This window comes from Onthophagus taurus, chromosome 2 (assembly GCF_036711975.1).
Source record: "Onthophagus taurus isolate NC chromosome 2, IU_Otau_3.0, whole genome shotgun sequence".
Classification (NCBI taxonomy): domain Eukaryota; kingdom Metazoa; phylum Arthropoda; class Insecta; order Coleoptera; family Scarabaeidae; genus Onthophagus; species Onthophagus taurus.
Genome location: NC_091967.1, coordinates 25,160,427 through 25,187,696, shown reverse-complemented (window position 1 = coordinate 25,187,696; position 27,270 = coordinate 25,160,427). Strand labels below are relative to the sequence as shown.

General features: G+C 35.1%; 2 protein-coding genes across 2 annotated transcripts in view; both read left to right on the top strand.

Annotated features, from left to right (window-relative positions):
- LOC111417883 (argus) overlaps window positions 1–27,270 on the top strand; it is a 397,290-nt gene that overhangs the window by 306,355 nt on the left and 63,665 nt on the right. Inside the window, exon 8 of the mRNA XM_071194566.1 lies at window positions 4,470–4,721. Within this exon, the coding sequence (XP_071050667.1) occupies window positions 4,470–4,721 (252 nt within the window). The remainder of the gene's footprint in view (window positions 1–4,469; window positions 4,722–27,270) is intronic.
- The window catches only part of LOC139429080 (uncharacterized), a 516,749-nt gene that overhangs the window by 479,504 nt on the left and 9,975 nt on the right, over window positions 1–27,270 (top strand). The gene's annotated exons all lie outside the window — the stretch shown is intronic.

Sequence of the window (27,270 nt, the reverse complement as noted above, 5' to 3'; positions counted from 1 at the left end):
AATCTAATCAGTGTAAATTATTAAAAATTCGCTCTAATTTTACTCTATTAATTGACAAAATATCATTAAATAGTGTGTATCTTACACTTATTAGTGTTAATTTTTGATAGGAAGTGGAGTATTTTTAGAGAAGTTTTACGTTTGTAATAAAAATCAAAATTATAAAATATTTGTTTTTATTTGTTACAATATACAACTTGTAATATATTGTTATAACTAAAATTTAAAAAAATTAAATTCTATTTATATACATATAACATATATAATACTTAATTCATTTTAAAGTCTCCACCGAGTCACCATTAAAACTGCATCTAATGAGTCTTCTATAAGTTTCCTATTTGTATAGTTGCACCAAGTTGCACATTTTTACCAATCTTCACAAGGAACTTGTATGTAAAATCTTCCGGAAGTTTCACTAATTGCACATCATGAATGTTTTATTTTGGCAAACATAATTAAAATAAAAATAATCGTTCTTTCTTTGTATATCGCGTAAATCAGGTCTCGAGACGCTATCGAGTTCCGACTCGTTTAGTAGATGACCGTTAAATTTTAGCTGTATCACACCACATGTTGATCACGTGGTACCGACGAGTAATCCCGAGCAAAATAGTGCGGTGCCTACGAAGTACCCGAAGGAAAGGTACACGTCTAGTGTAAAATTTAATGTTTTATATATTACATAACTTCACTAACATAAGTAAAAAAGAACTCTCCTTTAGAGAACTGTAAAAACTACTCTATTAAGTGAATAATATATGAACTCTATATTAATATTAAATATAGTGTACATTAGAGTTATTTTTACCATATGATACTACAATTTTTACTCTAATTCTTTTTACCAACTACTCTAAAATTTTTACACGACACGATTTTTTCCTGTGTAAGGAACCATTACAAACGTATCTCTATCGAGACGCAATCATTTTCGACAACTTCCCTTATGCTTTCCTCTTATGTATTATTATAGTTTCAAACTCCAAATATTATAATATTGTTGCTATATTATAATACACTCTTTTTTCTATTCTAATAGTATTAGATGTCATTAAATGTTTTCTTAATGACTTATAATAAGTACTTCAAATTTAATGCTTTTTTGTCCGTCTATACTTAGTATAACCCCTATTTCTATGGCATCATTTCTTTTATTCGCGGAGTAATTCATGGGGCATGTGTTTGAGTGTTCTCTTTGTTCTTTGTGGAGTGTTGAACTTAAAAATATTTTTTATGGAACCATTAAAATAATTGAATAACATTAATTTAACGATTAATTGTGGTGGTGATGAACATTGCTAATTAATATTTATATCACGGATAAAAACCAATTCATTCCATTATGGTATAACTCACTTCAAAAGTTCCTCAATCGAATTAGAATTAAAAGGCCTCTACATCACTATAGTCAAAAAACCTCAAGATTTGGTAAGAAGTAAGTTTAAGAAATGATTTGATCATTGTTCACAAAAATATTTTCTAAAATTTGTCGGAATGAGTTTGTCATTAATTATTAAGTCTCTGTGATATACAGTGAAGAATCAATCTTTTCGGCTGTTAAATATGGTATTTAACACTAGATGAAAACAGAGTTTTTCACCTTTTTCGAGTAATTTGAGTATAGCGATCTTAGATGTTGGCAACTCTGAATACTGGAGTGCAATTGATATTCGTCAAGTCTTACGGTTAGTAAATAGCTATATTGTTTACCGAATACTACGTAAAACGTGCAGAACGTTATGCTAATGAAACATTAGATTCTCCTTATAGAAGGTTGGATACTGCTATTGGAAGACTAGATCCTCCTCCTAGATAAATAGATATTGCTATCAAAACAATAGATACCAATGCTAGAAGTATAGATATGGCTGACAAAGTACTGGCTACTACTCACAGAAGACTACATACTAATAATCGAAAAGTACAGTTACCCATAGCTAGTAGAAGGCTAGTTACTGCTTTTGGAAGACTTCTCATCTATGGACCTTCCTTATAGATAAGTAGATGTTGCTGCTAGGACTCTAGACACCGCTAATGGAGTATCGTATATTATCAAAGGACTAGACACTGCTTATAAAAGACTAGATACTAGCTTGCTGATGAGTAGATACTATTAATGGAAAGCTATATACAATCAACAGGTGACAATATACTACCAGTGAACGACTATGTATAGCTTGCAGAACATTAGATACTATTGGTACAGTACTAGATACTGCTTGAAAAATACAAGATAGTAATAATCGAAGAGTATGTTCAGTTTGCAGAAGAGTAGATACAGCTAATGCAAGGCGGTGTGGCGGACATGTGAACACGTTTAAATGTTTCACCGGCAGCAATAAAGTTTTACAAACTTTACAGAAACAAAACATTTTCTCCAACCATCTGGGCAGCAAATCCTTTTGGTTCAGACACAAGATTCCCAGAAAACTTTCGCCGGGAAATTACTGGACTCAACATCGTAAACATCACGTTCGCATGTTCCACCGAGGATAAAACAACCAGGATCGGCCCGGAGAAGGCAGTTTTGGAGTTACAACCAGTTAGATTAAGTTAGAGAGTTAGTGTCGACTACTTCTATTATTGTTTTTTTATTGTAAATAAAATTTTATTGTTGAAGACAATTGGTTTTCCTAACTTCCTCTCGCTACTATCAAAACATTAGCCCCGCAGGCGCTATACAGCTTGCAGAAGACCAGATACTGCTAATACAACTAACAGGAGACAATGTACTGCTAACGGAAGACTATGTTCAACCTGTACAAGACTAGATATTGATAATGAAAAAGTATATACAGCTTGCAGAAGAGTAGATGCTGCCGATTCAAGACTAGATAGTGCTTCTGGAAAACTAGATCCTCCTCATAGATAAGTAGATATTGCTACCAGAAGAGCAGATACCGCTAATAAAATATTATATTCTAACAAAGTACTAGATTTTGTTTGCAGAGCACTAAATAGTAATAATCGAAGAGTAAACTAGATACTACTGGTATGATATACTGCTATCAGAAGAATAGATACTGTTCGCATAGGACTAAATACTGCTATTGAAACCAGACGACTATACTCTGCTTGCAAACGACTGGATACTGCTAATACTATTCGTAAAAACCTACATTCTGCGAAAAGAAAATTAGATACTCCTGGTACAAATCTTAATAGAAGAGTAAACACTGCTAATAAAAGGCAAGTGCTTTGTGTTGAAAACTAGGTAAAACTAATGGAAGACCTGATAATATTTGTAGAACACTAGATACAACTGATGGAAGATTAGCTTGCAGAAACCTACTTAGTGCTTGCACACGACTATATTATACTAGAAAACTAGGTACTGTTGTCAGAGATTCTTGGACAAGATAGTTACGTTTTGGTGCAAAAGGTGGGCGCATGTGATACTCGATAAGGACTACTTTTATGGTTTGGAGCGTACAACGCAAATACCTAGGATATCAAAATTCGTAAGTCGACGTCTTCTTTCCGAACAGTCAGTTATGATGTTAATCGACGTAACCGCTATGACTCATCGTTTTAACGCCAATATTATGAACTTTTTCAACATAAAATTTCTGTTATCTGTAGAAGATTGAATGTAAATACCTTCAGGGGTATTTGGATCGAGATAGTAATATTGTGTAGACAATAGTTTTATCGTCAATTATGATAAATGCTCTAAGATCATACTCAAATGTTAATGTTACCTTCTAAACTATGTCTTATCAATTTTTATGTTTTGTAGTCACTATCGTCAAGACATAACTTCATATAACGTAAAGTTTTAACACGTTATTCACATTAACCGTGTTGAATCTGCGTTAAATAAGTGTTTAATTTTTATTTGTAGTTCTATTAATCAAAACGTTAAGACGATCGAATTGTAGAAAATAAATACATTTAAACTTAGATTAATTCACGTTTTCGTAAGTGACATTAACATCATTTTTCATGTATATGTAAATAAATTCAAAGTCTATAAACTATTGTAACTCAGTATCTATAATCGCTAGAGACGCAACATTCTGAGATACACCGAGGCCCCTATATATTTTTTTTAATTCATCATTGTAAATATTTCTTAACGTGTTATTGAACCAATATTTTTGTAAAAAAACTCAACAAATACTTAGCCTTGTCAAAACGTTACATCCCAAGTGATTATTCATTACAACCCTCAAAAAATACAAAAACTTTTAATTCAATCCTGACGGGGTAACTTTGACAGAAAAAGTCACTGAACTACATTAAGGCGAAGACATGGGCGGAGACGTCGTACACTAAATGATGTATTACGTTGGGGGGTGCGGCGGGCGTCCGCGGTGGTGGTTGGGACCCGAAACTGCCGGAATTCCCAAACGGGACGGTCGTTCGTCATACTTAAACCGTAGTTCGAAGTTTCTAATTTCATAAATTAAGATCTACAGCGCTTGCACCAAAACTTGATCTGTCCGTTTGTCGTTGTGTTGCAGCATTCTGTCAAGGGAGGGAAGCTCTACCAACGCTCTGCAGTCTCATCACTGGCGACGCCCTTCTGTACTCCATGTTTCGGGAAAATGCCAATCCTGTACCGTGCCCCTTTAAGGGACCGTTCACCTTCACCTATAACAGGGGTCACGGAGAGTGTAAATCTCCGGTCTCTAGCATCGACACGTGTACAGATGATAGCAGGCTTTTGTTAAGCTACCAGGCGTGTCCAGATGTTCATGGCTCTGAAAGCACAGGTTAGTAATATAATTTATTACTTATTAAGAAATACTTATTAAAGTTTCTATTTAAAGAGTTCGTAATATACCGGTTGTTTTAAATATTGTAAAACTTTGTTGGCTGGATAATTAGTGAAAACCATCACAAAGTTACAACATAAAGGAAACGTTTATCTAAATGGTTTGAAAAGTCGTAGAGAAGTGGTACGAAAGGTTTGGGTTGAAACCGTTGGCGGAGGAGCTGAGCGTTTTAATAGCCGCCATTCGTCATGCAAACTACCCGGAGTTTGCCGGTTCGAGTTCGCGCAACAGTGATGTACGACGGCGCGGCAATTACCTAAAAACGCAAGTCGAAATCGCAATTATTTACGTTCGGAGTTGAGGACGAAACGAGGCTGGCAAACCGTACGTTCGGGGCTATTCCGTATCCTGAGCACGCCCCTATTTATAATTTAAGAGCGAACTAAAATCGGAGATCCAGACGTGTGATTTACTATAGAACCCTCCCCCGATACGACGACGAAGACCCCTTCTAGGACGATTTTAATCTTTGACGCCTCGTACTTTAATGGTTACGTTGCGTGCCACGACACTCGAATGTACCATATACGGTACCGATCGCATTTAAAATTCTTTGGGTATCGTTAATGGCCCACGATAAGACCTGCAACCGGGGCTTTGTCGACACCGACAAAGTACGGGGTACAAAGTGGTGCTATTCGAGGGAAGGCGCCTTATTGCACCCTTAAATGAAGTAATAATTCAGTTTTTATGGTCAATCGATATTAATAGTAGTAGGAAGAGTAATGCGCAGTAGTCATCCACATTCACTTCAAGTAATAAAATATACAATCCATCTGCTTTAGATTTTATCTAAATATCCAAATTGATCCGATAAATTTCGATTATTCAACATATTCTGTTAGTTTTAAGCCATTACTCACGGTCGACATATAACGCAAACAAATTGAATAAAGTTTACCGCAGAACGGTGCGTTGACCGCGAAATATTATACTCGGTCACGCACTTCCGTTGTTACTACGTCATAATCAATAAGCGACCCTATTATAAAACGATTTCGAATGAATAAGTTATGAAAACAATTTAGCATATCTAGTAATAATGTAATAGCATTCGATTTCATCAAAAAAATTGTCAAGAACAACCAAACATTTTTCGATATATAAATAAAGGTTGATTTTTAATCCTATTTTGACCCATCTCAAAGAAAAATGCAATTTAAAAAAAAATCTTATTTTTTCTGCACTGTAAAGTACTCTACTTTTATTGATATACAGTATGCGCCAAATGTAACCTAACCCCTCATTTAATTTAAAAATGATTTGAGGTATATAGGTTGACTTGAATAATAACCACATAGCCAACATTCTTCAAATATTAGCACCACCTCGCCTCTATCCCAATCGATTTTACGATTTTGACATCGCATCTTGAGTTTTATCATAATGTAAATCATCAACATGATGTAAAATTCGACGATTGACAAGCAATGATTCGTACGTTGTTTTCCTTAATGCAGAATTACATCCAGTTTATGATAAATTTATAATATTTTCAGATAAGTTATCCGCCTAGCCTGGCTTAACGCTAACATTAGTGTTCTTGTCAGGAAAAAGACCTGTACTTCAAAAGGTAGTTACAAAACAAACATTGAAAGATTGTGTCTTTAAGTTCTTGTGTCTTTCTCCAAGAAAGAAGTCATCCTGAAAACAACTCTCTCGAAATTGCTATAGAATGCCGCCCAGAAGGGTGAGCTGTACACTATCTTGTTGTAATCAGACTTCTCTTTCTTCATGGTCCCCAACAAACTCGTTTAAGTTAGGTCGGAGGAAAGTCGTAGCAAATTTTCTTCGGAAAAATACTGACGTCGTCATGCTAGTTATTGTGATAATTTGGTTGAAGATAAAGTTTGAAAAATCATAGGAAACGGCCAAACAACGTATTATTTTTAGCACATTTATAATCGTGGTCGTTTTATGCTTTTCTGCATCTATGCTTCATCATCACCATCAGCGAAATCTTGCTAAGAAACTTAGTTTACTTAAATTTAGGTTACAGAAAAATTGAGTACATTAATATCAGAAGTGGCCATCTTCAAAAATAAAAGTGATTTTCAGGATTTTTTTCAGGAAAGCATAAAAACTGTAGCAGCAAAAATAAGAGTTGAAACATCTTACAACTGTTTTCGTTGCGGCTTAATATTTAAGATCATCATTATGTATCAGTCAAAATTTAATATTTCAAATATTTTTCTCAAAATTTTTAATTTAAGTTTTTTATTTGTGTCGAATAACACCATTATACAAAATAAGCAGTATTTAACCAAAATTATAACAGAGAACACTAACTTAAAGGATAAAACAGAAATGCATTGTACAACGCATTAAAGGATCTACTAACTTCTTGTTTCAGTTTCTTCTGGGGTCTTTTCACAAAAAAATTTCTCTTCTACAATAAACTCTTCCTCGCCCAGTTCATTTCTAGAAGCAATTTGGGAAACAATGATGTTCTTGTAAAACTCAAGGGAATTGATCTGCTGCTAATTATCGCCATAATGTTTTTTTAAAAGCTTATCAACATTGTGAACTTTAGAAGCATTTAGGATTATTCCGGTATAAATTTGTTTAGGATTTGGTTTGTTTACACATTTTCCTTTTCTACACACTACACTGTAACCCTCTAGCTCGGACTTATAAGAAAATTCTCCTTGAATAAAAATGCTATCCTTTTTTGATTCCTTCTAATATAAAAACGCTTGGACGGTGCCAACCTGAAATTCCACTGCCCTGGTGGTTCATAATAACATTAACTTCACCTTTCTAATCAAGATCAGGAACTTCACTTCCCAAGTGACATACCTGGCCATAACTTTGCAAAATTGTGTAAAATTCCTCTGGTTGAGAAAGTACCTCCTTCATTCTGATGAATTTTTCTATACCTGCAAACACTCTATCGGGCGGAATAAATAAATGTCCAGAACAGGAAAAATACATTCTATTTTTTCAAGAGTTGAAGTCGCCTCATGTAGGACCCACTTTCCAATCATTAACATAAGAATCGAATTTTTGTTTTGACCTCCACAGCCATCAGCAACGCATTGTAGTTGAAAAATTTCTGTAAAATCGATATGTTGCAGTCTCTGATAAGTACAAGACGCTATTTCATTAGATTTTTGGTAACCCATGTTCTCCCCAGGTGTATAAAAAAGTGTTCCCTTCGAAAGGATCCTTGGAACTACCTTGGACAATAGAAAAGTTATATAAATAAAACTGCCGGCTGTAGTATGTCTCCTGATCAGTCGAGTGGATCGGCTAAAAAAGCCTTCGCACGATGCTTATGGATCCTTTTTTCCGTTAAAGATGCAGTTTTTTTAGTTTTGTCGGTTTCTTTCTTTATTTTTTCTTCTAATTCAAGACATTTTGAACACATCCGTCCGTTCGTGGTGTACGAAAACCAATATTAAAAAAAGTTACAAAAATCTTACGGAAATAGCATTGCTTAACACTAAGGACGGGATCTTGAACCTGCTTTTTGTATATTCTCCACATTTTTGAAATGGTTAGATCACTACTGAGGTAGTGCCTTCAACTTCCTATGGTCTGTTTTGACACATGCAGAGATCCATCTAGCGTTGCAAAATAAAATAAAACCGAAAATGACAAATTGTGGATTTGGTCACTTTTGATTGTAAGCTACTCAATTTTTAAGTTTGTCCCTGATTTGAAATCCGTTAGTTTGTAATATTTCTTTCGGAAATATCTTCGTTATTGTAAGATTAAAATGGTAAGTCATGTCGTTCGAATAACCGTCTCAAAGAAGACAACGAGGGTGTGTAAAATACTGTAATTTGTTTGGGGCTTACCAACCCAAAAGCATTCTCGGTCACTCGACGACAATGACTTAACCTAAAAAAAGGCTCAAAGAAGATTCAACTTTACAGCTGGTTGACCTCGCACTGTCTGGCTACTATTCAGGATAACAGACTCTTCTTCGAAGCAAATCATCAAATGCGTTGTGGACTCAATGTATTATTCATAGAGAAGTGTTTGCGTCAAAATATACTTATTGTTTTCTTTCTTTCTACTGTTTTTTACTTATTCTATAATAATACCTAGCTATTACTTAAACATATTCCAACTACCATTAGTGGCCTATCTTCAACCAGACCTATGTTTTGTTACCATATATCACGATTAATCTAATGATTGTTTTATATGTATATTCTCACTCTTATCTGTCAGTGTAAGTCTTGTAATCTGAATCCCATTTGCTTGTGTTGTTCCTTTATTTATATAATATCTTCCTGCATAATACGATCCCCAACTATCACAACTGTTCAGTATTTCCATTGCCATCCTTCACACTTTTGATTTTCTTGTGATTTCAAAGCGGTGCAGAAATTTATAGCCAAAACTTCTGCTTGAAAAGTGATTATGTTCGAGCTGAGGGGTAATCTAATGTGGCTATTTAATCCAATGATGCCCATTCCTACTCCGGATCCAATTGTCTTTGAAGCATCGGTGTACCAGGCTAGGGCTCCTCTTTTTAGTTGTGGCCCACCCTTCGTCCAATCATCCCTGCTTCTAAATATGACCGTATACGGCTGGTCGAAATTGTATTCTGTCGGTATAAGGTCCATTTTCATTTCAATCAAGTGATTTAGACATGGATCCTTGAGGATTTCTGATGTTACCCTGCATCAGCTTGAGTGAAGAACCTGTTTTCAGTGATAAGGCACTTAAAGCTTGTTGTCCTTTATATATATGTATAAATGAAGTGGTGTGAGACTGAGTAAGGCTTCAAGAGCAGTCATCGGACAAGATGTCATTGCACCCGTTATATTAAGACATGCTAACGCTTGATTTGTGCCAGCTGTTGTTGTGCTGTCTTATGATTTGTTTTTGGCCACCAAACCAGTGAGGCATAGGCGACCATGGGTCTGATTATTGCTACGTAGGCCCAATGAGCCATGCGTGGTTTGAGACCCCAGTTCCTTCCAAGGAGCCTGCGACAGATCTGGTTAGCCATAATGGCCTTTTTTCTCCTTAGAACCCTCAATTCTTTCAATCTGCCCGTTTCTCTTGTTCTCTTTAAGACATGCCTCCTATGTACTCTGGTTTTCTCTTCTATCGCTTACACTCTTCATAAAAACATGATGCTGTTTTCCATCTTAATTGCTTTTCAAAAATTAATTCTGCAGTATTCATTATTGCCGTTTTAATGCTGTGATAGTTGCGTATCTAGTTCCAGCTCTGTCAGTTTTTTAGTAATTTCTTTCTGGAAACTCTCCTGTGTTGCTGGACATCTTACTTTTTCTATATTCAATTTGTTAGTCTGTTGACGTCGTTCAATCCTCTTGTTGTTTATTCTACACCAAGAAATGATCTGAGCCAGAGCATTATTAGTATTTTTTTATTATTTTTTTTTTCATAGTATTATTTTTACAGTAGCGGGGTAGTTGGCCCAACTCCAGTTTCTGAGGACCATTTATCCCGCTCTTGTTAGTCCTGACCTTGTTTCCCACTGAAGTTTTTTTTCCACAGTCTTCCATAGAATTGCTCAGATTTCCAGGGGCCAGTTGGAGGTGACCGTATGAATTTGGTAGGAGAGACTAACAGGGCCTCATTTCGACTCCCAAGCGAGACTCAGGCTTCGACAATTTTACCATTTTTGTGTGCCCGAGTTAAATGTAGAGTATCAACCTGTTTTTTCTCATAACGATATCTAGAACTGTCTTCAAATTAAATGCCCCCATCTAATCACTCTCACCGTATAACCATGAATGTTTAATTTATGATAAATTTTTTATAAAGCAAACAACAATTTTTAGTTATTTTCGAGTTCTATCCTTAACAACAACTCTTGGAGATCTTTTTAATACTCCTTGAATTCCCTGTTGTTGATTATATTAAAGGAGTTAGAATAATTAAGAAAATGCTCAGATCAGTTTCTTCTCGAATATTTCGCTGATATATTACAGTTTAAATTTGAACTTATATGTATGCTGAAAAATTTGGTGGATTGTTTTGTAATTGCAGTAAGGTTGAAAGTTGTTATCTGGATGTGACATTATTAAATATTAATCTACGCCAACCCAAGTTTTAACATGAAAATGAATTTTAATTGTTATTACAAATTATATCATTAATATAGATTTTATTTATTTTCCAAAACAATAATATGTTTTTGTTTAATATCAAATCAAATTCATTTCAGTAAAACTTAACAAAAATTGTTTTGTTCCATTCATTATTGATTTTATCTTGTGGATGAGTAAACTAATACTAAACTGAATATCGACGCTAAAAAATGTATTAGTTAATCCTTTAATGGTTTAAACCTGTTTTTTAAAATAATTTATATTAAATTTTAAACAAGATTTTATTTTATACAATTTAAAACTAGAATTTACATTTAAATTAAATTAAATTCCCATATCCTTTAAACTACTTCCTGCGGAGACTATTTGCAGGTGTTCAGGATTGCGCCAATTCCGGAATGTTAAAACTTTCCTGTTCAAACATACCAGAGTAACTTTGCACATTCCACAAACCGCGAATGTTATAGCAAATCTAGTTGAATCTGGAATGAATCGAAAACTCGACGACGCAATTACCCTAATGGACCCAGTGATCCGCGCAGGGCACACAAGACGTTCTTTGCGTCGTCGTCGGAGACACGTCGTCGTTACGGGATATAAATCGAGCGCAAAACGAGAATGCGACCGCTAATTTTCCAAAGGAAACTTCAAAGCCGATCCACTACCCCATTTTCTATATACTAGTAGGACCTTCTTCTACAGCAGGAACATTGCCAAGACGACGCGGTTGAACTAGAAGAGTTCTGCAGCGCTACTCTGCGCGTCTTTTGGATTCGAAATCCCATTCTTATTTTTTTATTCTGCGGGAAACCGCAGTGACAAAGAGTCCGCCGGTTTTTCGAGGCTAACGACTTCGTATACATTCTCAATTTTGGGTCAACCTTCGAAGAAGTAACTTTCACGACGATGAAAAAGATCCCGGAATGACTTTGTAACGAGTTGTCATTTATCGCTAGCTTTATCGGACGCAGAAACGGTAGAGATATCAGTCTAAGCAAGTCGATTAAAGTAACATATAGTCGAGGATTAAGTTGAAAATTGTGGCCGGATTCGCGGCTGGATGTGAAATTGGATTGAAATTACTTTCAATATAAGCCCTTCCTATCTCTTATTTTATCGTCCCAAACCGATTTTCAAAATAATACAGAGTGGATCTTTTCGATTAAATTTGCCAGTCGAACGACATGATTTACACTATTAATAATAACCAATTTGACGTTTTAATTATTCCTGTTTCAGCAACGCCGTTTTACTCCCACGAGATCCTCCCATCTATGTCATAATTAATATTTGCCAAAATAATCGAAATCCAATAATGCAATTTAAATGCATCCGTTGCATATTAACATTAAAAAATATATTTAATGTTTATGCTATAATTTAAAGGTATTTTTATAAATAAATGGTTTTGATTAAATAGAAACTCTACAATATGTATCTATAATTTCTACATCAACTTTAATTTTTTATACGAAAAAAACATAGATTTGGATAACATTTTTGAAATTTCTCATTTCGCATAGTGCATTTATATATTCACAAAATTAATGTGTGCATTTTCATAAAACACTATAAAGCGGACTGTTATAAACAATTTATAAAATAGTAAACTCAAAAGTTAAAAACTGTGAATGAAAATAAATGATTTGATTTTATCAAATGACAGAATTGTTTGTAAGAAACCAACTAAATGTTATTCGTAAGCAATTATAACCTAACTGTGATTATTACCAACCTGGCGGACTCAAAACGCCACAGATTCGAAGATTATACATTTAACAGCAATTTGGCTTTTAACTCAAAAATTTAACACGCATTTGTGGATGAGAAAAATTTTAATAAAAATTGTTCATAATAAATCGAGAAAACATAATCTATTAACCTTTTCATTCTAATTATTTCGCATTTAAAATCATAAACCATAAAATCCCCAAACCTCTAAATTAAGAGGCTTAGATTAAAATATTTATTATAATTCGAAAACAAAAAATGCTGCAAGTTAATGTTGTGGTTAAGAAATGTTTTTAAAGAACCAAGAAAATGTTATCAGTAAGCGATTATTACCTAACTATGCCTATTACCAACCAAAACAATTTAAAACCTCAAACATATCGAATTTGACGCAATTATGAACAAGTATGGTTTTTAACTCAAAAATTAAAAATTATTAATAAAAATCATATTAATAAAAATTGTTTATAATAAAACGTGAAAGCATAACCTATAAACCATTTCACTCTAATTATTTCGCATTTGGAATCATAAACTATAAAATCCCTAAACCTCTAAATCAAAAGGTTTAGATTATAATTTTTATTATAACTCGATTGTTGGTGAAGAACCAACGAAATGTTATCCGTAAGCGATTATAACCTAACTATGACTATTACCAACCGAGTGGATTTAAAACCCCAATCATATCGAATATGATGCATTTAATAGCAGTTCGGTTGATGAGAATGATGTTAATAAAAATTGTTTATAATAAAACGTGAAATCATAATTCTATAAATCCTTTCATTTGGAATCACAAACCATAAAATCCCCAAACCTCTAAATTAAGAGGCTTAGATTAAAATTTGTATTAAAACTCGAAAACCAAAAATGCTAGAAATAAGTGTTGTAACAGAGGATTGTTTGTAAAGAACCAGCAAAACGTTATTACCAAGCACGCGGATTTAAAACAGTAAACATATCGAATTTAACGCATTTAACAGCAGTATCGTTTTTAACTCAAGAATTACAAACTATTGATGATTAGGATATTGTAACGTTTTTTAGTTATTTATATCTAAACACAATACAATGTTTATTATTTTATTTTAAGACACAACGGTATTGTCATTTTTATTTTGTTACTGTCTAAAATACGTCACTCCCTACAACCATATCGTCTCGAAATGATCTTTTGCGTTCGCTGTGGCGGAATCTACAGGATGATCTGTCTCTACATTGTGACGTCTTATAGAGGCATCGCTTATAGTTTCGATTCAGGAACAGCTCGTACAAAAGGTCCACTGCTATTTCTTGGAGGCTCCTAGTTCCAGCTTCTCGATGGTCTTCTACAAATGGTTCTAGGCTATTGAAGTGAATTACCCTTGGTTTTCCACGTTGTAATTTCTGGATTCGGTAGACAACATCATTAATTCAGTCCATGATGCTGTATGGACCTTCCCACGAGTTTTGAAGCTTCGGTGAATAACCACGACGTCTTTGCGGATTGTACAACCAACATTCTGCGTAATTGCTTTAACGTCATAGGTCTGCTTTATTCTATCGCTAGCGGTCTAGATACTTAGACGCACCCGTTCGTGGATATCATCCAATCGTTGGCGAAAGCCTCCTGCCCTGATGGCCACGAAATATCAAATCACGAGGTAGACGCAACTCGCGACACATAACGATACTAGCCTGCGTCTGTCCTGTTGATTCATGTACTGCAGATCTATATGCTAGCAGGAACAAATAGAAATGTTTATCCCAGTATCGTTGATGGTTAGATACGATCTTGGCTAGATGTCGTTGATGGTCCTGTTCATCCGCTCTACCATTCCGTCAGACTGTGGGTGGAGTGCTGTCGTTCTTGTCTATTAGATGTTTAAAATCGTTCAGATATTTTGGAAGAGCGCCGACTCGAATTTCGACCATGGTCGGAGTGTAACTCCAGAGGTACACCGAATCTGCAGATTCAGTCCTTAACGAATGCATCCGCTATCGTTGCGGCTTCCTGGTTTGGTAAGGCATAAGCTTCCACCCATTTGCTGAAGTAGTCCATCACCACAATGATGTATTTATTGCCTGCGTTAGTCTCGAGGACCAATGACGTCAATGGCAATTCGCTCGAATGGGTTCCCGACGTTATATTGTCCCATTGGTACTTTTCTGTGTCTCTGCGGCCCATTAATTGCCGCACACGTCACACACTTCCTGCACCAATCTTTAACGTCATCTTTGCAATTCGCCCAATAAAACCTCTCTCTTAACTTGCTAAGCGTCTTAGTTATGCCCAGGTGACCTCCGGTGACTCCATTATGAATTTCCGTTAGAACTTCCAGAACTCTGCAACGAGGAATAACAATCTGATTCCTCACGTGCGTTGCCACCATCTGCATCTTCAAGTCGTCGTTGCAAAAGTCCACCAATCAGGACCAAAGAATTCCATGTCTTCACAGCCGGCGAGTACTTAGCAACCTCACCCCAAGTTGGTCTCGTTTCTTGCCTTTTCCATTCGATAATCAACTTTAGGGTGTGGTCGTTACCTTGGACGGTCTTCACGCTCTCAGTATACCAGTGGTCATCTACGACTGTTGTCCTGTAAACTTGAGCTTCCTTCCATTCTATTCGTTGGCAATACTTGCAGTCTACAGGACATGGTCTTCTTGATAGGGTATCAGCGTTGCAATGTACTCGGCCCGCTCGGTGCTCTATATCAAAGTTGAACTCTTGGAGTCTCTCAATCCATCTCGCAATCTGACACTCGGGATTTTTTAACTGGACCAGCCATGTTAGTGCAGCGTGGTCTGTCCTTAGCAGGAATTTGCGACCGTAATGATATTTGTACCGCCACGAGTTCTCTCCGAGTTACACAGTAGTTGCGTTCAGGTTTCGATAGAGTCTTGCTGAAGTATCCTATCACCTTTTCTTGACCATCTTGGATTTGGGACAAGACTCACCCCAGGCCTACATTGCTAGCATCCGTGTCCAGTATAAATTTCCCATCTGGCAATGGGTAGCTCAATATTGGGGCGGTGGTTTAGTGTACCTTTGAGGTGTTCGAATGCTTCTTGGCAGTCTTCACCCCACTGATACCGGCGATCTGCTCCTGTCAGTTTCGTCAGAGGCTTGGCGATGTTGGCAAACCCTGGTACATATCTCCTCTAGTAGGTACATAGGCCGAGAAAACTTCGTAACTCCTGCTTGTTGCTGGGTACTGGCCATTCTTGGACGGGGTTCACTTTATCTTTATCCACCGCGACTCCTTGACTAGAGATAGGTCAGTGCCCCAGGTACTGGACTTCCTTTTGAAAGAGGTGACACTTTGGTTTCAGACCAATTTATTATTCGAACCCCACACCTGACACCAATTGTAACGTTTTTTAGTTATTTATATTTATTTATATCTGAACACAATACAATCTTTATTATTTTATTTTAAATACGTCACCCCGAAATTCCGAATCAACATGGCGCCCAACGGCTGTTCTGTTACAACATTAATAAAAATCGCTCATTATAAAACTAGAAAGCATAATCTGTAAATGATTTTATTCCAAGTATTTCACATTTTTAGTTATAAACCATAGTCTTAAAATCTCTAAATTAATGTTTCTGACTGATATTTCCAAATAGTTTTTCTATTTACTTCAAATTTTCATCAAAATAAAAATTGATTACTGCTTTAGAATTCCAAAAAATTTCATCTCTTACGTCCCAAAACTTTCTTCTTAAAAGTTATTTTAAGTTAATGGAACAAAATTGTTAATTTTTAAGTTAGGTTGACAAAACTTTATCACACTAGAAATATTATAAAAACCTTAAATTGTTAACCAAATAAAAATTAATTCTTGCTGTATAATTTTAAAGAGTTTCATTTCTTAAATAACAGTGTTGTTGAACTATGTTTAAAAATTTGTACCAACCAAATGAATACGCACAGGACTTTTAAACTTTCAACGATATAAAAGTTAATTCTTATTTTATAATTAAAAGATATTAATTCCTTAGCTCCTATATTTACAAAAACAAATTTAACGTATTTTTTTAAAGAAAATTGAGTTTTTCGATTAAGTTTTACGAATTTTCAGTTTTTTTTAAATTAAGATACTAAAAACTTTTTCTGGCTTTATAATCTTAATAAGTTTAATTCCTCAAATAATTCCTTAAATTTCTCAGAACAAAAAATAAATTTGCACCGTCCACAGTAATGATACGTAATCAAACTGTAATGTTACAGTGTTGAATTGATTGTTGTCGTCTATATATTTCTGCAGTTGCTGACATCGGAGCGACACATTGTCGAGAGACTGATGATTAGCTAGTACGTTTATTAGAGTATACTCCAAGCAAATTTGAAAATTTATACTGTTTTGAAGATTATTTAGAAAGCATGGAATATTGTAACGAGGTATTCGATCGAGATGATGATTTCTTGTTATACAAAATTGTATATAAAATAGCGCCCGATCAACTTTATGGAAATTTTTCGAAATTTTATACCGAAGTATGCAGTTTTCCACTTGCGAATATATTTCAGACTATATTATTTATACTGATACAATAAAATATATGAAGTAAAAGGGACACCTCGGAGTAAATAGAGTTATAGCAAATGTATAAATTGAATCCTGATATAACAAAAATCATGTACCCATCCATATCGATTATTAAAGGATTGGAAAAGATGCTAATGTTAAATTAAAATCAAAAGACAAGTCTGATAAGAAAAAAAAAATTTTTCACAACTTTACAACTTTATTCATTTTAAGCTAAGGCTTCACTCCGGGTATATATCAAGAACAAACTGGGCAAGTATGGACTAAAAATAAGGGCTATATAATATCATAAATATATCAATAAGAAGTAACACTAATTTTCTAGGAAAGTAAAATAATAAACCGGAAGAAGAGTGCATGGTTTTAAGTTTCGTAAATCATCTCTCTGGTTGATGTGGAGAAATAAACGATATTTTTTTGACTAGTATTTAGTTAACTCACAAATTCTGGCAAAAGCCAGAACTTCCAAAACCAGAATGGTCATCCTGGTTATAACCGTACGTTGGTATGTGTTATCCACGAACACTTTTATTTTCTCGTGTTTTGTATCGCCACTGTTAAAAATGTGTACCATTCCAAGTTTCAATAAAGAGACAAAATATTGGCAATAATAAATTAGTTCACGTAATTTGTGCTTGATCCTATTCCTGGAACAACGTGTTTCTTTTTCGATTGAGTTGGGACATAAAAAAGAAAATTTCTATTTTTCTGGTTTCACTCTGGCGGGAATAATCTTTTTAAATGAATAGAAACAATTCAAGACGGAAATTTCTGCTAGAGTTAGATAGAGAATTGATAAAAGATCACTTAAATATTTGTAACACATACGTAAAAAATAAATGTTGCGTTTCAATTATGACATTCTTCTTCCCCTGTAATACATTAACAATTTGTATGTGTAGAGTATTGCAACTAAAACCTTTTCTGATTTGCACATTTATTTAATAAAGTATAGTTTAAACTATTTAGAATTTTAAACTAAAACTAGAACTAACACTAGCACTATCACTAGAACTATCACTAGAACTAACACTAGACCTAGAACTAGAAACTTTCGGGTTAAGCCGTGCATTTAGTGAAAAAATGTTTGACGTTTCGGATGCCATGTTGCAACCTTCTTCAGAAACAAGTCCGAACTAGTGTTAGTTCTAGTGATAGTGCTAGTGGTAGTTCTAGTTTTAGTTTAATTAACACCCGCCGTAAAAGCCTTCGTACTTATATTTAGAATTTGATATATATTTTATTCTATTTCTACATGGGATTTATTTTTATCCCATTTAGTATTTATAATAAGAAATCAAATCTGGTAGGATGTGGGTTAAACGAGTGACACAATATCTGAAGCCGATTACTAAGTGCAACCTAGCAATATTCAACCTGGCATATTTTCTTGATACAAAGCAATGATCCTTAAAAGCTCAATATGGACGTATTTATTATTAAAATCGATAACAACTCATTATGTAAAGCTAACAGATAACCAAAAGATGCATAAGTATTGTTCATAATGCCCATAACAAACTTAAGTGTATATATCTCTACTTTCTGTTATCTAGCAAAAACCTTGAATCCATGTGATATGTTTATATCGCAAATCTTTATATACTATATACGAGTAAACGACTACAAGCCCTGCCCTTGAGATAAAAATAGTTAGAGAAATATCGTGAACATATCGAAACCAAGAAGAAGATTGTAAACTGCATTTCACGATGGAACGCAGCAGTTTCATTGTAACCACTCGAATGGACGACATTTAAATTCTGAAATGGTTATACGTAAAGATAAATAGCCACTTCAGAAAATCATTTATATTTTGAATAAACTAGTATGAAAAAACTATTTTACTTTACTTGACTGTCACAAACTCAAATGACTCCCGAGGATCTAGAAAAATTAGTTTGCTCAGATAACTTTCCATCGTCTGATGAACCAAGATTTATGCAGTCTTCCAGAAAACACTTGTCTTGCTTATCTTGACGATATTGAGATTTATTGTTTTTACTTCAGGGGCATTTACAAAAGTTAATTAGAGAAATCGAAAATAAGTATTTGGAAAACAAAGCGCAGAGAGTGCTTTCCAATACCATAATTCAAGACCGAAATTGATGGCTTTCTTGGACTCAGGTTACTAACGAAAATTAAAAAAAAGATTTTGCGCCAGAATTAACACGGAAGACCTGATTTACACGAAAACCCATTGGCAGTGTCAATCGGTTTGCTACGAGAAACGTACACTTTAAGAAATTGAAAGAAGGTATACGACAACTGAAAAGAACGTCTGGTAATAGTTTATGCGTCAAACAGTTCAGTCCAGATCAGATTACCGAGCTTCAGTTTGACTTTGTAGGAATTGGATTTAAAGCCCGTTTTATCATTGATAAAAAATCAACAAAAATACGAACGCTTTTATAAACTAAAATGATCTACATAAAAGTATATGAAAAACTATCAAAACTAGAGAAAACAATTCGTGTGACTACCAAATGAAAATCTATACCAACGCGATCTAAATTTGTATCAAAATTATATGAGTGGAAATAAAGCATATCACATTTAGCCCACAAATGATGACCTTTACGGAATAATGTGGATTTCTTACAAAGGACCTCATATAGAAAGTTGACACTTGAAAATGATTCTTATAAAAACTATAAAAGCATATAGAATAGGTCCTAATGTAAACGGCACTCTAATGCGTCATTGCTACTAATAACAAACTTCAGATGCACCATTTGATCTTTTTTCATTTGCGAACAGTAATTACAGAAACCTTTCTCGATTACTTTATGGAATTCCAGCTGAAATTCGTTGTGATCAAGATTATTAGGTAATAATAATGCAATAATAACTTGTTAAGAAAATTCGAAGAAAATGCGTAGATACACAGATTTTTATTCCAATTTGAGAAATGAAACAGTTTTCAGCACGTTTTCGGACCTAGTTCATTTGCACAATACCTAGATAACCTATAGAATAACTGATTTCTGCACTTTAGCGGTACTACACCAATTGAATTTCGATAAACATCTCCATCCAAATGCAAAGAAATTGCAGAGCAGAAACTAATTTCAATTATAAAAACTGTACCGGGTAATTTATTTGCCCGAGATGCTATCAAATACAAGTTAATAATAACAGATTTGGAATAAAGCAAGAATAGATAACATCAATCATTCAGGATCAACATATTTTTGAAAACAACATAATTAAAATAAGAATTATACGAGAAAATCAGCATGAAGCACCTAACAATTATCTACATAAAAGAACATTTAGATAAATTACGTTTTGTTCAACAATCTATAGAAGATCATGTATCATGTCGGAGGTATTTGAAAATCTTCTGTTAAAGAGACTACAACCAATCATAATTAGAAGACACAGGAATACAGATCAAATCAAGAAGACTAACTAAATGCTACCGGCTCAAAATGTCCAACTATCATGTACCTGTTTTACATATGTGACTTGCCCAAACACAACAGCGTAGCCATAGGGATATTCGCTGATGATACCACAATACGTATTAATGCCTTAACAGTACAAGAGGCACCTAGCAAACTACAGAAAGTTAGTAACATGGTCCAACAGTGGACACAAAGATGCAAAATCAAACGCAATAGTCTGAAGTCTTTCTACAATTTTGGGTATTACTAAAATGAATGAAACGCCATCCAGTATACCGAGAAAATATATATACCGGATAAATGGTATTGTAGTGCTATTTGATAATAATGCAAAATATCTAGGCATATCGTTAGACACAAGGCTCAAAATAAATTAATTGTGTATATGCAAATCTTAAATCGATAGAGGGATGCGCATGCGACAGCAACATCAAGACTGTGACAAAATAAGGTGTTAACTACATAAAGACTTAAAGTTTCCTTCTGTCATAGAGGAAATTAAACAATTCACATTGGTGTAGTGAGTGCGAAGGAGCAAAGCACAGTAACTCCTCGCATTAACATGTAATACCTTGGTAATCAATGGACAAACCATTGTAATTGCAAACTAGCATAAGATTATGAAATGTAAATTGATGGTTGGTTATATTAATGATCTTGCACCATGTTAGTGCTAAAAGGAAATCTATGAAGGAATTACGAATACTTTTAAACCTAAGAGATAAAAATGTATATAAAGTTAAGAAAATATTTTTGGTTTTCGTCAATCTCAACTGCAGTATTCATTTAGGAAAAGAAGTAGCAGCGTCATAAGTAATTTACTAAAGAGACAATTCTATATGGATTTATAAATGTATGTACAATACTAGAAGAACAATCATATTGGCAACTAAGTAGAACATGCCTGAGTGAAGAATCTCCAATTGGAATCCAGTCACTTTGCTAAAACGGATTAGATAAGAAACTGTACTAATTCAGAACCAACCACTACATATGCTTTTGGAGCTGAATGACCCCTCTTTTAATCATAAGTGTTATTGTACTTTATTATATAAAGTAAGAAGCCATGAAAACCTAGCGAACGTAGGTTTGGATGAAATCAGCTCAAATCTTGGGGCTCATCAAAGGGCTCGGTCTTTGCCTATACAGAATTTACTCTATAAGTAATTTTACGCGAAATGTTAGTAACTAGGACAGTCTAGGCCATAAACATATTCAACCGACCAAGAACTGACGAAATATGCTCATCCTTTCTAATGTTATATATTAGAAGGATCCTTAACTTACGATGACTGGCACTTACGATGACCACCCCTTGATCATTCTATATCAAATTGCAAAATTGGAGGAAATTGGCGACAGAACTTGTTAAAATTGCAGGTTAGTTGAATTTAGAAATCAATATTACGGATGTTGAACAATTAATAGGTCACGAAGAAGATGAACTTACTGATCTTACTGATTTTGAAACTTAATCAAGTCTTGATTAAGTTTCAAAACAAAAGAGTGGCAGAAGATGAAAGTATGAGTGGTGAATAAATGTGGAAATAATAAATTCTAATCTGGAATGGATCAAAAATCGAAAATCATTCACATCAGTAATCACCCCTTAGTTATCACATCAGTTTTTTTGATGACACAATCAATGAAGACGATGTTCTGCATGTCGGCAGAACATCGTCGTCTTTTATGGAGCTCTACAGATAACTACCGCTAATTCTGTATAAGCACGACTCAACTGTAAATATTTGGATTAAGGATTAAGCTTTCGAATGAGATATGGTTCATCGAAATTGGTTAAGAGATTCTTTTGTTATGATGAAAATAATATACATGTAAAACCTGTTCTAATTCTGGCTGGGAAAGTAGGACTAACTTTGCATGAGCTTAACCGGCATTGATTGTGTGATTTGCAGGTATGCCATTCAATCATATCAAAAGACGCATATAGGTCTTCCATTTCTAAGAACTTTTAGGTTATTGGCAATCGGTAACGAGAATTTACAAGCAAATAAAATAAAACAGTCCGAATCCTTTAAACAATAATGTATGATTTTTAAAACAAAATCTTCATTTGAATTTATACATATTTTAAATGTATTTTATTCATCGCGCTAACGGATGATAAAGTTGATGGCCCACATTTCATCTTCCATTTCAATAGAGTCGCTTCGCCGTCGTGATTTCTTTATCGAAATTTTTATCACGAGTGCACGAACTTCCGGCTCGTTAGACGAAACACCCCGGCTTTAGTCGTCCCCTTTAAAACGAAAGCTACACCTCCCCCGCGTAACGAGGAAGTTTCAAACTTACGTGCCAAAGTGCAGATGTCCTGCAGATGAGGAACATTCTAATACGGCCCCGGAATCCTCTCGCTCCCCCGCGATGTCCCAAAGTTGAAGCTTCGAGCTCGCTGGGAAGCACTTTAAAGGACGCCCTAGTACCTATCTCTTCTCTCACCTACCCCCCATACACCGTGATACAATTGAATAGCTACGATAAGGGCCGAAGTGTGATGGAGCTCCGATACGAAGGATTAAATCCGAGTGTATTATGCAGCACCGCCGCCGTTGCCTGATAGCAATTTCGTGTATAGGAAATTTAATAAACTGGTATATGCAGCGTTTTGAACCCTTTGTTTCGCACGGCTTCGGTTTACTTGGACCTATTTTCAAAGCTGTGCGCCGCTAATTGATAAATGGAAATTTAATTGGCAAGTAATGAATATTCAAAACTTGTGCTGGTACCCGAAACAAAGCTTCGAAAGGCCAAATGGACAAAGGATGTTTTATATATTCCTCTGTCAACTTGACAGTTATAACGTGGGTGTTAAAGATTGTAACAAAGATTTACAATTGTTGAAATAGGGTTTTTGTAAGTGATTAAGTTGGCAATCGTGAACCTAGTGTGCAAATGTTCGCGTGTTGATTGTATTGGTGAAAGAAAATAAAAGTTGTTATTAAACAATAAAATATGGGCCCAGTTGAACTGGAGAAATTGAACCATTGAATGGCATTAGATTTAAGCAGTTAAGAGAAGAAATGTTAAACTGTAGCAGAGTTTTAGTTAATGGGTATATTTAATAAACGTAAACACTGTTACAAATTCATTAGAGAAAACAATTAACACGATATCGTAAGATTATTTCATTGATAAGGCATCGAGCACAGGCTTCGGCGGTGGCTTGTTCTAAAGCAAAGAGTTCAACCCATCGAGAACATGTATCTTCTACGGCGAAAATCCACTGTTCACCATTTTCTGTCTTCGGTAGTGATCCAAAGAAGTCAATGGCGATTACTTCAAATCGGCGATTTTGTACCGGTGTTTGTAATAAACCAGCATTCTTTTGATTTCTCGGCTTAAATCTCTGACACTCAATACAGGTCTTGACATGAGTTTCAATGTCACGTCTCATGTTCGACCAGTAGTAGCGTTTTTTTATCTTTTGATAAATCTTTTCGAAACCATAATGCCCGGCTTCGGGCGCGTCATGATATTCGAACAAGACTTTCTTAACATCTGCAGTTGGTACTACTTGTACAGCGTCTTCTTCATCTGAATCCGGTGGATATCGGTATAACACTCCATCCAACAGCAACAATTCTCTTTCGGTAGCTTGTTTAGTCGCAAGTTAAGTTATGGATGATGGTTGTAAGGATCGGATGTTCTAATTGCTTGTGTCGAAGTTCATTGTAATTAGTTGTAGGCATTTGGTTCACGAGAGTAAGGCAGTCTAGAGAACGTATCTGCTAATGCATTTGATTTTCCGGGAGTATAATCTATCTGTACATCATAACTTTGCAGTTTAAGTGCCCATCTGACAAGACGGCCACTCGGCGATGATTATTGACATCAACCATTTAAGTGGTTGGTGGTCGCTGATAACATAGATTTGAGATGATTCTATATAACCACGAAACTTTTCGGTAGCCCATACTACAGCCAATGCTTCTCTCTCTGTAGGTAGTACAGTAATTCCTTTCAGCGTCCGTCAAAAGTCGGCTTGCGTACTCTATTGGACGATCGTTTGGAGTCTCCCCCTGGAGTAAAGCTGATCCATTTGCGTAAGCACTCGCGTCGCAACGTAGGATGTATGGTTGGGAAGGGTCAGCTTGTTGTAGAATGGGTGCGGTCGACAAAAAGGTTTTCAATTTCTCGAAAGCGGAATCTTGTGCTGATTCCCATTTCCACTCAGCATTCTTCCTGGTAAGCTCAGTGAGAGGTTTCATGATTCCGGCACAACCAGTGATGAACTTACGAAACCACGAAACTGTTTGAAGGAATGTTAGGAGTTCACCAACATTTTTCGGTTTAGGTATTTTAATAATAGCGGCAATCTTGTCCATATTTGGTTTTATACTGTCAGGCGTAATGATGTGTCCTAAGTATTTTACCTCTGGAGCCATGAAACTACATTTTTCTCGATTTACACGTAACTTGAACATTTTCAGCTTTTCAAATACCCTTCTCAAGTCGTTTAGATGTTTTTCAAAGGTGGGTGATAGAATCACAACATCATCAATGTAGATAAGGATTGTAACATCCGGTAACGTTGTCTTGAAACGGTCCATCAACCTTTGAAAGGTTGAAGGTGCATTTCTTAACCCAAAAGGAATGCGTTTAAAACGATAATTTCCAAATGGGGTAACAAAACCAGTTTTGTCACGATCTTCAGGTCGGGCAGCTACTTGCCAATATCCGGATCGGAGATCTAGCGTAGTCATAAAGGCAGTTTGTTTTGCTTCATGTAAAAGGTCGTCCAATCGTGGGAGGGGATACCGATCTGGTACCGTAATAGTATTCAGCTTCCGGTAGTCGACACATACACGATATTGGTCAGATTTGTTTGGCTTTGGCACTAAGACAACTAGTGAAGCATAGGCGGAATCCGACTCTTCAATGATGTCATCCTCAATCATCTGCTGGATTGCCTTTTCTAAGAATTTTCTCTTTGATTCTGCCAAACGGTACGAAGGTGCGGCTATGGGAATATCGTTGGTAAGCCTTATGCAATGCTCTGCATACGGAGTTGGTTCTGAACTTGACGAGAACATTTCGACATTTTCATGTAGTAATTGATTCAATTGCGATTTTTGATCAGAATCGAGAGTAGAACATTCATCACCATTCAAGCTTACATCAATCGTATCTTGAACTTAAGGGGTAATTACTTCCACAAATTCTTTCTTGTAGAAGTCATGTTTTCTTTCAGGCTTATGTGTAAAGTACCATTGTCGTTGGGAGATATCAATGACAATGTTTGCGATGTCAATAAAATCAGCACCGAGTAACATGTTACTGTTATTGTGTTCAGGAATAGCGAGCAATTCCAATGAAAACGAATGATCATCTATAACTATCGAGGTATTGAAAATCTTTGCTTGAACAGACTGTTCTTGATCATTGCCGAATTTCATTTTCAGGAATTCGGTACGAAACGGTAATTGATCTTTGAGTAGTAACTGGTACAGTTGTGTACCTGCTAAGCTTCTTTTGGCTCCTGTATCAAAACATGCGAGTCCATCGTGTCCAACGATATTCACCTTAACCATAGGTCGGATATCCCTGTCTGGAACGTCAGTTTCGATCGAACAAGATTTATTCATGACGAATTGACACATTTTTTCTTACCGTAGCCGGTACCCAATGATAAAATTTTACTCATGTTGTTAGATGCAGCTGCATATATGGTGACAGCTGCATCTAATATGAAGATTTTTTATCCGAATTTAATTCATTGCACTTGCTTAGCACACGAACTTAATAGAGTAGCTGAAACCATAAGATTACAATTCCCGTTAGTAAATAATGTAATAAGATATGGTAAACAAATATTTGTTAAAGCTCCTTTAATGGTTGAATTGTTTAAAGACAAGTTACCAAATACCCCATTACCCCCACAACCAGTTCTAACGAGATGGGGAACGTGGTTAGATGCTGCTGTATACTACACAAATACCTTTGATAGTTTTAGAATATTAATAAATGAATTCCCAGCTAGTAATGCAATACAAAATTGCCAAGCTGTACTAAAAGAAGTAGAATTACAAAATGATTTAGCATTTATAAAAACCAATTATAGTTATGTAAGTGACTCTATAAAGTTACTTGAGAAGCAGGATTTGCCTTTAGTTAATACAGTACAGATGATTGAACAAGTTCGAGACAGCACATCTATTGTACCAGGACATATTGGCCAAATAATCATAAATAAATTAAACGACGTCTTGTGCAAAAATGAAGGATTCGATACATTACAAAAAATTGCATCCATTTTAAAGGGTGAAATTGTTGCTAAGTTTATTATGAATCCCGCATTAATTTCAAAATACAAATATGCACTAATTACAAGTGTCACCGTAGAGAGAAGTTTTTCGGCTTATAAGAATATGTTAAGTGATAGGAGACATAACTTTACAATGGAACATTTAGAACAACATTTAATAATTAGTTGTTTTTGGGATTAGTAGTTTTTTAATAAGAAAATTAGATTTGAAAATATATTTTGAATAATATATAACAATTTATGTTTTTTAGATTATAAGGTTTAGTAGTTTTTACAAAAATTTGTCCAGAAATGTTTATTTAGTGAAAATAAAATGTTATTACATTTTTTTGGTGCTTTTTAGTCCGGCCTAAGGCCCGTCTTCGTCAGGCCTACCTCGAAATCGCGAAGTACAGTTGATGAAGCTACCAATATGTTGTGTCAATAGTTTCAAATTGACACAACATATTGGAAGCTTTTCTTATTTTTTTGCAACAA